Source organism: Salmo salar, chromosome ssa15 (assembly GCF_905237065.1).
Source record: "Salmo salar chromosome ssa15, Ssal_v3.1, whole genome shotgun sequence".
NCBI lineage: Eukaryota > Metazoa > Chordata > Actinopteri > Salmoniformes > Salmonidae > Salmo > Salmo salar.
Genome location: NC_059456.1, coordinates 31386082 through 31400980, shown reverse-complemented (window position 1 = coordinate 31400980; position 14899 = coordinate 31386082). Strand labels below are relative to the sequence as shown.

General features: G+C 46.4%; 1 protein-coding gene across 1 annotated transcript; it reads left to right on the top strand.

The window, feature by feature from the left end:
* The first annotated feature begins 4470 nt into the window (after nt 1-4470).
* LOC106571248 (claudin-20) lies at nt 4471-14564 on the top strand. The gene is made up of 3 exons (XM_014144052.2): nt 4471-4949; nt 11171-11225; nt 11796-14564. Exon 3 carries the CDS (start codon nt 11947-11949, stop codon nt 12859-12861), a length of 915 nt encoding a protein of 304 aa, XP_013999527.1. The 5' UTR covers nt 4471-4949; nt 11171-11225; nt 11796-11946; the 3' UTR covers nt 12862-14564.
* Nucleotides 14565-14899: the final 335 nt, after the last annotated feature.

Genomic DNA, 14899 nt, shown 5'->3' with positions numbered 1-14899 from the left:
CTGATTGATACATAATAGAAGCTTTGTAATTACATTATTAGCTAATCCAGGTCTTATCCACTAGACACCAAACGAAAGAAAATGAACCTAAACGGGGAGCGACTACCTGAACTTGTCCAATAAGAAATTCTTGTTGAACAATGTTTTGCAATGGCACTAATACATGCTGAATGAGAGAATATATTACAAATTGTGAGCAGTAATTTACAGAAGAAGAGCATAAAGCAGGACGCAAAATATTCCTCCACTTCCTCCTTCGTGCTCCATCCAGTAGCTAGAGTAGGATATTGAGCTCTAATTGATACTATGGAGCCCTGGACCAGAGCTAGCCACAACAACCACACCACAGAGACTGTGGGGCTATGGACCAGAGCTAGCCACAACAACCACACCACAGAGACTGGGGGGCTATGGACCAGAGCTAGCCACAACAACCACACCACAGAGACTGTGGGGCTATGGACCAGAGCTAGCCACAACAACCACAGCCACACCCCAGAGACTGTGGGGCTATGGACCAGAGCTAGCCACAACAACCACACCACAGAGACTGTGGGGCTATGGACCAGAGCTAGCCACAACAACCACACCACAGAGACTGTGGGGCTATGGACCAGAGCTAGCCACAACAACCACACCACAGAGACTGTGGGGCTATGGACCAGAGCTAGCCACAACAACCACAGCCACACCCCAGAGACTGTGGGGCTATGGACCAGAGCTAGCCACAACAACCACACCACAGAGACTGTGGGGCTATGGACCAGAGCTAGCCACAACAACCACACCACAGAGACTGTGGGGCTATGGACCAGAACTAGCCACAACAACCACAGCCACACCCCAGAGACTGTGGGGCTATGGACCAGAACTAGCCACAACGACCACAGCCACACCCCAGAGACTGTGGGGCTATGGACCAGAGCTAGCCACAACGACCACAGCCACACCCCAGAGACTCTGGGGCTATGGACCAGAGCTAGCCACAACAACCACACCACAGAGACTGTGGGGCTATGGACCAGAGCTAGCCACAACAACCACAGCCACACCACAGGCATCAGGAGCTGAGCATCCTGTTCCTGAGTGTCAGTATTGTGTGTGACACACAGATTCCTCCTCCTTCAGACAGTGGACAGTGGTATAGTACCGTTTCGCAAGAACATTTTTCAGTTTTAAAGCTAATTTCCTACTGTTCTACACATTTTGCCATGAGTCTGAGAGAACATTTACCATTTTAAAGCTAATTTCCTGTCATTCTAAACATTTAGATATGACTTATGACCTGTTCATATGCTATCTGCAGAGCTCGTGCCCCCCCCTCCGAGAGAGAGAGGGAGAGAGAGCTTATTTTTTTCAGTCTCTCAGCACCACCACCACAATGAGTCATAATTGCTGGCCCTCTCTCTCGGTCTTTCTGTTCACAGGTCTGTGGGCAATGTTAATCATGTGTGGGGTGTCCGCCAGTCTTTGTCACATGAAATGGAACAAAGGGAGTAGTAGACATTACAGGGGAAAATATGTTTTCCTCTTAGTTCGTGCAGGTTTCTGAGGATGGGAATGTCGTTGGTCACTGTGGATCTAAAGGATGAGACACAGTATCCCTGGGCCAGACAGACGGACAGATGAACGGACAGTGGACAGACAGGCGAATGGGCGCACACACACGAGAAACAGAGAGGTGTGTACACTAGCATAATGAGTAACAGATTGCTTTAATGGCAAGCCGGTTCTGTTCCTGTTGCCACAGTAACACCTGTGTGAAGGACCATAAAGACAGCCCACCTCACACACACACACACACACACACACACACACACACACACGCACACAAGCCTCCACCCCCTGAACCTACTGCCACTCCAACACACTGCTGCCTGACAGCCTGAGAGAGAAGAGATGGAACACACTTCTGCCTGACAGCCTGAGAGAGAAGAGAGGAGAGATGGAACACACTGCTGCATGACAGCCTGAGAGAGGAGAGATGGAACACACTGCTGCCTGAGAGAGGAGAGAGAAGAGATGGAACACACTGCTGCCTGACAGCCTGAGAGAGAAGAGAGGAGAGATGGAACACACTGCTGCCTGACAGCCTGAGAGAGGAGAGATGGAACACACTGCTGCCTGACAGCCTGAGAGAGAAGAGATGGAACACACTGCTGCCTGACAGCCTGAGAGAGGAGAGATGGAACACACTGCTGCCTGACAGCCTGAGAGAGAAGAGAGGAGAGATGGAACACACTGCTGCCTGACAGCCTGAGAGAGGAGAGAGGAGAGAGGGAACACACTGCTGCCTGACAGCCTGAGAGAGGAGAGAGGAGAGATGGAACACACTGCTGCCTGACAGCCTGAGAGAGGAGAGAGGAGAGATGGAACACACTGCTGCCTGACAGCCTGAGAGAGAAGAGATGGAACACACTGCTGCCTGACAGCCTGAGAGAGGAGAGAGAAGAGATGGAACACACTGCTGCCTGACAGCCTGAGAGAGGAGAGAGGAGAGATGGAACACACTGCTGCCTGACAGCCTGAGAGAGGAGAGATGGAACACACTGCTGCCTGACAGCCTGAGAGAGGAGAGAGGAGAGATGGAACACACTGCTGCCTGACAGCCTGAGAGAGGAGAGAGGAGAGATGGAACACACTGCTGCCTGACAGCCTGAGAGAGGAGAGATGGAACACACTGCTGCCTGACAGACAGACAGAGAGAGGAGAGAGGGAACACACTGCTGCCTGACAGCCTGAGAGAGGAGAGAGGAGAGATGGAACACACTGCTGCCTGACAGCCTGAGAGAGAAGAGATGGAACACACTGCTGCCTGACAGACAGACAGAGAGAGGAGAGAGGAGAGAGGGAACACACTGCTGCCTGACAGCCTGAGAGAGGAGAGATGGAACACACTGCTGCCTGACAGCCTGAGAGAGGAGAGAGGAGAGATGGAACACACTGCTGCCTGACAGCCTGAGAGAGGAGAGAGGAGAGATGGAACACACTGCTGCCTGACAGCCTGAGAGAGGAGAGATGGAACACACTGCTGCCTGACAGCCTGAGAGAGGAGAGAGGGAACACACTGCTGCCTGACAGCCTGAGAGAGGAGAGAGGAGAGATGGAACACACTGCTGCCTGACAGCCTGAGAGAGGAGAGAGGGAACACACTTCAACGTGTCTACTGCCTACTCTTCACGAAAAAGGGCTTGGAAGGGAGACTGAAGTGTTGGTCAGCAACGGGGGGATTAGATGACGAGTGGATGACAGAGGAATGGCTGGATCTATCTCTGGGGCAGACTGCAGGAGGCTCCACAGATACCACAGCCCACTAACCTAACGTAGCAGGCGTAAAAAGATGACCTGAGCGGAGTCCCCACATCTGGTTTTCAGGGGAAACGAAAGTTAGGTTGAAAATATTGGATCCCTGAAAATCAGATGTTAGCAGTTTCTGGCGACCCTACATAGGCTACAGCCCACAGGCAGCAGCTCCACTGACACACTGTTGAAGGCAGTCATCACAGAAGAGTCAGCAGTGCCTGGGTCCTCCTCCTCCTCCTCCTCCTCCTCCTCTCAGAGCTCCCTCTCCCTCTGCCTAGTCAGTGCCTCCAGTACCACTAGACTCTCTTGTCTGTCAGCCTCGTGCTCTTTTCTCTACCCAGAACAATAGAGGGGGATTGCAGCTCCACAAAGACCACAGCACAGCAGCAACATTCACAGACAGGCAGGCTGCCGTGCCCTGCTCTCTGGGGTGCTCCAGCACAGCAGCTGGGTCTCTTCAGCCATCATTGGCTCAGCCGACTCCTGCATGCCATTCACCCATGATATGACTGGGATCCTCCTGGGGCCTCCTGGACCAACAGCGCAAAGGGAAGGGAACACTGCCGCTACCTCGCTCTCAAACCAAGGTGCATGAATTGAGGAGCAAACTGAAGTGAAGAGGAAATTCAGAAACTCTTGTAGGCTGCATTGTTGGTTAAGGGCTTGTAAGTAAGCATTTCACTGTAAGGTCTACACCTGTTGTATTAGGCACATGTGACAAATAACATTTGATTTGATCTACAGCACAGAGAGAGACAGAGGAAGAGAGAGAGACAGAGAGACAGAGGAAGAGAGAGAGAGAGATAGGAAGAGAGAAAGAGACAGAGGAAGAGAGAGAGAGACAGAGGAAGAGAGAGAGATAGGAAGAGAGAAAGAGACAGAGGAAGAGAGAGAGAGACAGAGGAAGAGAGAGAGAGGAAGAGAGAAAGAGACAGAGGAAGAGAGAGAGAGAGATAGGAAGAGAGAAAGAGACAGAGGAAGAGAGAGAGAGACAGAGGAAGAGAGAGAGAGATAGGAAGAGAGAAAGAGACAGAGGAAGAGAGAGAGAGACAGAGGAAGAGAGAGAGAGATAGGAAGAGAGAAAGAGACAGAGGAAGAGAGAAAGAGACAGAGGAAGAGAGAGAGAGATAGGAAGAGAGAAAGAGACAGAGGAAGAGAGAGAGAGACAGAGGAAGAGAGAGAGAGATAGGAAGAGAGAAAGAGACAGAGGAAGAGAGAAAGAGACAGAGGAAGAGAGAGAGCGAGAACAGGAGAGAGAGAGAGAGAGAGAGAGGTAGAGAACAGGGAGTTTAGCTCCATCACAGATGGACGGTGTGGTGTGATACTGGGATACTGTCAGGGGCAGAGAGCTGATTGCCTCTGGTTCCAGCTAACTGGGTTCTCTCGGAACAACAGCTGATGGGATGTGCTGTGCTGGACTGCATTCAACAACGGACAACATCACACCTGGGGCTGAAGTCCCCCTACTCTACCTAGGATTGGCTTTCCTTGTCCGAGCCTCAACTAGCATTCGGTGACGTGACATACTCACATACACACGTGTGTTTGTGTGTGCAAACACACTAACACAATCTCTCAGACACAGGAGAAACGTGGTTCCATTGTGAGTTGTGCTGCTGGATGAACACTGGATGGATAGAACAGCGGTAAGTGCGTGCTGAAAGTGTTTCCCCTCTTTCTTCTCTAAGTCATGTGAGGTTGATTACAGCGTATTAGGTAGACGTTGTTAGAAGAACCACAGCTATTCACAGTAACCTACAGTTGGACTGAGACATGTCTATGTGTGACAGTTTGTGTACACTACCACATCTGTTAGCAATTTGGACATGATGCATAAAACAGGATAGATTTCCATCATTGTTGTTCTAAGAACTTTGTTGACAGGTTGTTTATTTGCACTCCCCATTCTAGCCAAAATTCCTTCCGCATTATGGCTTATCCAATCAGGGAATCGGAAATGGTTTCCATCGTTTACCTCATCATTCCTTTACTCGGATGCCATGACATGACAATAACGTTTTCAGAGAGAATATAATTTCTAAACAGCTAGTTATTTAACTATCCACATTGATTGTATTAGGCTGTGTAAAAATAGTCAATTACCTGTCATTGATCATTTCATGGCGGTACCTTAGTGGTGAAAAAACTGCATCAATCCAACTGCTGACAGGTATAGCGAAGCCATTGCCTCTTGACTGTGGGAATAAATAGGTCATTTATATTCCTGTCTGTTTGATGATTTAGGTAGGGTTGATGCCTCCTGGCTGTACTCATGCAAAAATATTTCAGCCTACTGAATGAACTCTCAACTCAGAAATTCCATTTCACCTGGTGATCTGGCTACTGCAATAAGGTGGTAGGGTGATACCTTTAACTAATCCTTATTACATAAGATGTTACCTTTTCCCCTTCTCTGGCCGTGTAGTTTTGCTATTCTAACTTCATCTGAGGCAATGAAAATGTAAAGTAACAACAAATAGATGCCTACAGATGTAGGGTCTTAATTTGAGCCAGTTTGCTACAGCAGGAAAATAATCCTGCGGCAACAGGAAATGTGAATTATTGATAGACATTAAAACCAGTAGATGGTGATATCGCTGACGTCATCCACATATTCCTATGGAAAACTCCCGATGGCACATGAAGCCAGAAGTATTTGAATTTGAAATGTGCCATATTGCTAAATGGGGCTGAATGGCACCAAAAAAAAGGATCATGGTGAAAGTGACCATAACTAGCAAAGGATCATGGTCGATGTAATCGTTTTCATCCTGCCTGAGAGATGTTTATGGAATAAGGGCGCGAGCCTCCTGGTAGCCTGCCGGCCTGTGATTGGTCTGTGTCAGCACGTGGTCTTGCATGACAACAAATGTAGTAGTTAGAATGGATTACTATTTAATTAAAATATCTCAATTTGTAGGGAACTTTAAAATAATTCACTGGGAAGATCAAACTTGATCATAATAAACACATTTTAGAGCCCAAAACGGCCGTCTATTTTTATTTTGGGGGCCGTTCAGGCAATCGTACTTTACGTCGGCTTTCTAGAGCAGACCAGGGCTTTTGGCAGCGCTAGGTTGCTACACAGTAGCCGATCAGCAGACCTTGTGACTTCACGCTCCAGACTGGACACTGGGGACCTGGAATTATTATGTGAATAATAATTGTTGATACATTTTTCGTTACGGCAAATCAAGTCTGACATTTTAAAATGGAAATTACAAACTTTAGAAGCCTTTTCTTTGAATACAGTACAAGTTTGCTTTTCCTGCTACGCAGGAAAATTCTCAGCAACATAAGAGTGATCAAATTAAGATTCTAAATCTGTAGTGTCACAAATTAATATTCTAACAGCACTACAATGCAACATTTCTCATTGCTGGACAGCTTGTCATCACAGAATTCACTAATCCATTTGTCTCTTAAATAAAATACTTTACTAGGTCTTTGTTAGTCTGCTCATACTGTACCTTTTTCCCATTAAAAATAGATTTGCTGAATGAGCTCAACACAGGTTTTTTATGAGCTTGTATGTACAAGGCTTTAAAGAGGGAACAACAAGCACAATAGCAACCTGTAATGAATAGCAGACTAATCATGCGTCTAAATTGCCCGGTTTTACTGTATGACTATTTTCATTACAGCGCAATAAAAATTCCTTGGCTGTCTGACCAATGTCAACATTTCTTTTTAAAACAGACTTTAAACAGGCAGTGAAAACGTTGGAAGTTGGAACCGTGCTTGCCAGTTGACATTAACAATCATTTTCTATTTGAAAGAATTCTGGGTAGGGCCACCTTTTAAACCATCATTACAAATTTACCGCTGGATTTCTATTTTTACTCTTCCTTGGAAGTGACAACAGAATAACAGTCTGTATGTGCCAAACGATAGTCCTCAGCTATGATCTCCTCCACCATTAAACATTATCAATGGCTCTCTTTCAATGAACCTGAGGTGATGATGTAGGAGTATTCCATAGGACGGTGTATACCGTGTGTATCCTATACATACAACTAATACAACTTCAAACTTGAACTTCTAACTTGATGAGCAATATTAGGGAGAGCGATAACAACATCTAATCAGTACCAGATACTACTGTCCCTGAGAATGATGGGAGTGAAACGCAAACAAGCAAACAAAGTTAATGGAACCAAGGAGTAGTAGAATGTGCCAATAAGAACTAGCCTACACATCAACAGCTACTACTCCAGTTAGTGGAGGCCAGGCCACAGAGCTAGAATAACACAATACTATTCTAGTGGAGGCCACAGAGCTAGAATAACACAATACTATTCTAGTGGAGGCCACAGAGCTAGAATAACACAATACTATTCTAGTGGAGGCCACAGAGCTAGAATAACACAATACTATTCTAGTGGAGGCCACAGAGCTAGAATAACACAATACTATTCTAGTGGAGGCCACAGAGCTAGAATAACACAATACTATTCTAGTGGAGGCCACAGAGCTAGAATAACACAATACTATTCTAGTGGAGGCCACAGAGCTAGAATAACACAATACTATTCTAGTGGAGGCCACAGAGCTAGAATAACACTATACTATTCTAGTGGAGGCCACAGAGCTAGAATAGCACCACTCTACTATTCTAGTGGAGGCCACAGAGCTAGAATAACACTATACTATTCTAGTGGAGGCCACAGAGCTAGAATAACACTACTCTACTATTCTAGTGGAGGCCACAGAGCTAGAATAACACTACTCTACTATTCTAGTGGAGGCCACAGAGCTAGAATAACACAATACTATTCTAGTGGAGGCCACAGAGCTAGAATAACACTACTCTACTATTCTAGTGGAAACAAGAGAGCTAGAATAACACAATACTATTCTAGTGGAGGCCACAGAGCTAGAATAACACTACTCTACTATTCTAGTGACAACTAGAATAACACTACTATTCTAGTGGAGGCCACAGAGCTAGAATAACACTACTCTACTATTCTAGTGGAGGCCACAGAGCTAGAATAACACTACTCTACTATTCTAGTGGAGGCCACAGAGCTAGAATAACACTACTCTACTATTCTAGTGGAGGCCACAGAGCTAGAATAACACTACTCTACTATTCTAGTGGAGGCCACAGAGCTAGAATAACACTACTCTACTATTCTAGTGGAGGCCACAGAGCTAGAATAACACTACTCTACTATTCTAGTGGAGGCCACAGAGCTAGAATAACACTATACTATTCTAGTGGAGGCCACAGAGCTAGAATAACACTACTCTACTATTCTAGTGGAGGCCACAGAGCTAGAATAACACTATACTATTCTAGTGGAGGCCACAGAGCTAGAATAACACTACTCTACTATTCTAGACGAAACCAGAGAGCTAGAATAACACTCCTGCCCTATTCTAGTGGAGGCCACAGAGCTAGAATAACACTCCTGCCCTATTCTAGTAGAGACCAGAGAGCTAGGATAACACTACTCTACTCTTCTTAGAGTTGCATTGGTTCCCATCTCCCTCCTTGGCTGCGTTCCAGACACACTATTCACTTTATAGTGGACTAATTCTGACCAAGGCCCATAGTGCACTATAAAGTGAATAAGGGGCCATTTGCGACCCAGCCCTCCTCTCCCCATGCACCCCTTGCTTCTCAGAGCTAAACATGCACCAAAAACACTACATCACATACACTGGTGTAGTCCCATGACTCAACAGGCTGGTAAAGGACATCAATCTCAAAGATATTAATTATATCCAGACATTACATACCATTCATATGAGAGATGTTCAGTGATGTTCTGTTAGTAGTTTGTTGTATGTTTCCTTGTCCTCAGGGTCACTCTCCCGAAAAAAGTGCATGACCTTACCTGCCTGTGTAGCTTGCTTAGTAAACTCTTGGTAACATAATGGAGGAGAATTGGGAAGAAACTCATTTCAACTGAAATCCAAGTCTTTTTTTCTTGGTCTAGGTTTAGCGCCCTTTAACATCTCTATACACAGCCATCATCACATGACCATCTTTGACCGTTTGATCATTTCCCTTATATTGTCTTTTAACTGTCTAATACTGGGTAATACAATGATGGTGATAAAACTGATTATCTGGTCAGGTCTTAAAGAGATCTTTGTTACTTCCTGATATTACTATTTTGAGTAGTAAAAGTCCATATACTTTTTGTACAAAGCAATAAGGAACACTAGTGTGATAGATGCAGCGTGTAAAATTCACAAGACCGTTTTTCCTTTGAGACTAAAAGTAGACGGGCTTTGATACAGAGCCTAACTTCTGTGTGCCCGGAAGAAGAAATAACAAATGCATGGAGCACCGCTTATATTAGCTAGCCATGTCCTCTCACATCACACACACAGCCTAAAATTCTGCAATTTTAATGACTTCAATGTAACTGTCTGTCTGAGGCGGGAGGCCCAAAATTGGTCCTCCATTAAACCCACTCCTGCTGTCACTCCTGCTGTCATTCACTCCTGGATGCTTCTGCTGTTTGGAGCAGTGTATTCTGGGATCTAGTGTGTCCCTAATCGCACCCTATTCCCTATATAGTGCACTACTTTTGGCCAGGGCCCAAAGTAGTACACTATGTTGGGAATAGGGTGTTATTTGGGATGCAAAGAATGACCTCTTTATGCTGCTGAGTAGAGGTGGGATGCAGAGGAATGGATGGAGGGGTGTATACATAGAGCTAAGAGTCTCCTAATGAGGACTACAGCTGTGGTAATAATCACAGTGGCATTTTCCCGCCATACTCCCTCCCTCAGAGGGTGGCTAGGTAGGTATAGGCCTGGGAGGGAGCCTGCTGCCTGCCATCGTCTGGGCTGGAAAATATAATGGTAATGAGTTAATGGGAGTAGGCAGACTGGCTAAGGTCAAATGATCTCTTCTCTTCCAGTAATATTTTCCCCTTTTTTCAAATGAATGTAGTCTTTCTCTCCTAAAATGAGGGGTTGGAATGGGGGAGGCAGTTTGGTAGAGTCTGATAGGGCCTGGGGATAGGGTGGGAGTGGGTAGGAAAAATGCATGTTTTCTGTTTATCCCTCTGGTAATCGTTCCTGTTGGGGCAGGTCTGCCACTATAGGGTGCTTTCCCTTCTGCTGTCACAGTGTGTGGATATATAGACAGAGGATTACTTTAAGGATAGGTTGTGACTGTTGTTGGGATACCAGCGCTGTGTGTGTTCCATCTCTACAAATGGAGGGGGCGGTTCACACAGTCTTATCTGTGTGTTGCAGTCGGCCATACTTCATGCGGTCAATTGAAAGGCGGCACCTTCCTCTCAGCTGCAAGGCTAAAGGATGGGGATGCAGGTCCTCGCCATCTTTCCGTTTATATTGTGCTCTGAGTGACGACGACGAAACACCACAAAAAGCCACCATCGAACGAACACCAATGACAAATCAAACCTCAAAACTCTTGGCTGTCTAAATGATATATTGAACCAATTAAATGGGACCAACAATATCTACAACTGCAAATTTCAGTCAGACATTTAAATATGCCGTGATGAAGAATATTGGCTTACTACTGTCTTTTGTCATTACAACTCATTTGCTGAGAGGACATTAGCTCTGCGGCTGTTCATCTGAATCAATGACCTTCAGGTTATACTAGTCCAGTTGTTTAAACCCTCTCACAGCACATTGCTGCTCAGTTTTGCAGTATTTCTCTCAGTCCACCACTCAGTTCTCCTTAGAGGTACTGAAGCTCACAGGCAACAAGAATGTGCGGCTGCCATGTCTTTTACGGGACACTGAAAAGGATGGAATTGTATGTTGTGTTGCTAAGGAGATGGTAGGAGGACGGAGGAGGTGTGAATCGCTGAGCTGCTTAGCCTATTGTTTTGTTAGGTGTTTTTTCCATCTCTTTTGTGCCCAGAAAACATTGAGAAGAGACTGACGCACCACGGCACACTGTCCGAGACACACAAAAGGTAAGGAGGCTTTTTTTCTCAAAACACACTGCAATTACAAACAAACTATTCACTTTAACAATGCATTCATGTTGTTTTTAATGTCAGAACGTCACCACCATAGAAGACAAACTAAAGAATTGGAGAAATTACAAATTATTCTAAAAGACTATTGAAATAGCTTATGCATGCTGCAATGACATATATTGTAAATTGAGTTTATGTATAGAAGCAGCATTTCCCTCATAGCTAAAGTGAAGTGAAGTAGCTGCCTGCTGTGAAAGAGTAACCCACTTTCAGAGGAAGGACGCTGCAGCTTTAAATGCACATAATTGAGTCTTTAAATGAACACTACAAAACTCAGTCACACAAAGCCAGGGATGCAGAGTTAAAATGCAGACAAACAGAAAGCGCACACTCACACACGCTTCCCCCCTAAAAAGAGGGAGAAAAAAAGAGCAGAGCGCAGTTTCCTTTCCCCATCACCAGCCCCTGCCTCATACCGCACCTGCCTCATCCAGCCCCTGCCTCCTCCGTCTGATCGTCACGCTTGCTCGCTCAGTTCAATTCTCATTTCGATTTTTATCACAGCCCACTGAAGCCTGCACTGAGGAATTATCTGCTGTCAGGACCTGAGGCTGCACGGGGGCGATAGGGAGAGACGGAGCCAGGGAGCCAGGCTCGGGCCACCACAGGGTGACGGTGCCGCTGTGCCGGAGAGGAGGGGACTCGAAACTCGGCGATGGCGTCCTCCACCATGCAGATCCTCGCCTTCGCCCTGGCGCTGCTGGGCGTCCTGGGCGCCACCGTGGCCACGCTGCTGCCCAACTGGAAGGTGAGTGCCGACGTGGGCTCCAACATCATGACCGCCATCTCCCAGATGCAGGGGCTGTGGATGGACTGCACCTGGTACAGCACCGGCGTGTTCAGCTGCACCTTGAAGTACTCCGTGCTGTCGCTGCCCGCCTACCTGCAGACCGCCAGGACGACAATGGTTCTGTCGTGCATGATGGGTTGCCTGGGCCTCTGTCTTGCTGCCCTAGGGCTGAAGTGCACCCGCTGGGGGGGCAGTCACCGGGCAAAGGGGCACGCGGCCATTGCCGCGGGGGGTTGCTTCATCCTGGCTGGCATTCTCTGCCTGGTGCCCGCTTCCTGGTTCACCAACGAGGTCATCACCACCTTCCTGGATTCCAACGTGCCCGAGAGCAGCAAATACGAGCCTGGGGGGGCCGTGTACGTGACCTTTGTCTCTGCCGGCTTCCTGCTTGCCAGTGGGGTCATCTTTTGTTTGTTTTGTCACAGAAAAAGAGACTACACCTCCACCTCCACCTCTACCACCTTTCCTGACAAACTACTGCAGCAGCAGATAAACCAGGAGCAACTACAGCGCGATCTGATACAGTGTGACCTGATACAGCGCGAGCAACAGCAACGGGAGCAGAAGGACTTTAAACAGCAGACGTCGCCTAATGAGCAGTCGAGCCAGGAGCAGCTACAGTGGGTTGACAAAGGGTCCCAGGGTAAGGTCCAAGCAGCTGACGATATCCAGCAGGAGAAGCCTCTACATGAAGACAAGGGAACACAGCAGTTCTACTCTCCATCCAGAGTCCCTCCAAAAGACACCCTGGCTGGCTACAGCCTGCAGGACTATGTTTAATATGTTTAAACCCTAAACCCTACTCTTGTTAGTGGGGTGGAGGGAGAATCCTGAGGACATTCTACTGGCTGCCTTGTGAAGGGGAGAGAGTGGAGAAAGAGGGGGAGGAAGGATGGGAGGAGGAGGGAGAGAGTGGAGGGGAGAAAGAGAGGGAGGAGGCTAATGACGTTGACAGCCTTATCGCCACCTCTCATCTGTTCTCTCTCGCTACTGCGAGCACAAGCAGTAAAGGTATTCCCAAACTATTGGAGAAAGACAGCTCAAATGTGGATCCAGATTCCTGGGGCAAATGCCTCCTTGACTGCTGTTGTGGTGGGTGGAAAGACACAAGGGTAGGGTAGAGTAGAGGTGCCATAAAAATGCACAAACACAGCACAAGTACTGTCAATCCTGTGACAAGTTCCTTTAAAAACTGATGCGGAGGCTTTTCCATACCAAAGGTTTCAATGGGAAACAAGTGCTGATGATAACAAACTGATAATAATAAGCCATCAGAACGTTTGCATAGTAAGATAGTGTCGATATGTCTGGAAAAAGGAAGGTGTAAAAGCCATTCTTTGCAATCTTGTGTCCTTTTTATAACCCATTTGCCTTGTGAGACAAAAAATAATCATCAATCATATTTTCCAAAGCTAAACGGACTGATTGATATTGAGTCTTCTTTGCATGCTAATTATCTGTAGCTTGTTAAATAATTCAGTGCAATGCAGAGTAGTTACTGAAACATAGTTACCAAAGCTTGTGCCTAAAAGAATGTGTAGAACTTCAACTGTCTGTAAAGGAGACTTAGAGAAGATTAACAAAGTGAAAAGGGAGTTCAGATTCCCACCAACACCATACACAAACATCCAGTCCATTTTTTCCTGCGAGTTGTGGAGGGGAATAAGGTGCATGGCAGCGCAGGCTGTCAGAGATAATGATCCTCTTTGCTTTCCCATTATCCCCTCGCTACGGCTGGATGCACACTACTCATTTACGCACACCCCCCCGCATGCACACACACACACACACACACACACACACACACACACACACACACACACACACACACACACACACACACACACACACACACACACACACACACACACACACCCTTGTCCTTCCTCTCCCTCCCTCTCTAGCTGCGAGGGTAATAGGGTCTTGTACCCAATCATCTTTACGGCGTGTGTCCGTGTGTCATTGTTGCAGGAGGCACAGCGGTAGGAGTCTGTTCTGTGGCCAGAGGTTAGCTGTCACAAGCTGCTGTCCCCTTGTGTTGACGGAGGGTAATAGAGGCTACGTCCCAAATGGCACCTTATTCCCTATTTAGGGCACTTCTTTTGACAAGGGCCCATAGGGCACTACATAGGGCAGGGTTCCACAAAAAGCGGTGATTTTATTTGGCTCCCCAAGTTTTCTGAGACAAAAAATATAAATCATTTTCGTAGTTGGAAATAAAGATGGTAAAATCGTCAGAATATCTGAAAATAATTCCCTGCATTCCCACACATGTAGACCCACTGGGCACAATGGAAAAACAATGTCACATTTTTGGTTTAGTTGTCATCTAAATGTGTTATCACTGACTTTTCAAATGCAATATAGTATCATTGATGATACAGTGCATTCGGAAAGTATTCAGACCCCTTGACTTTTTCCACATTACAGCCTTATTCTAAAATGTATTCAATTCTTTTCCCCCCTGATCAATCTACACACAATACCCCATAACGACAAAGCAAAAACAGGCTTAGACATTTTTGCAAATGTATTTTTTTTTTTATGAAAAAAAAAAATGAAATATCACATTTACATAAGTATTCAGACCCTTTACTCAGTTCTTTGTTGAAGCATCTTTGGCAGCAATTACAGCCTCGAGTCTTCTTGGGTATGACGCTACAAGCTTGGCACACATGTATTTGGGGGAATTTCTCGCATTCTTCTCTGCAGATCCTTTCATGCTCTGTTACGTTGGATGGGGAGCATTGCTGTACAGCTATTTTCAGATCTCTCCAGAGATGTTCAATCGGATTCAAGTCCGGGCTCTGGCTGGGCC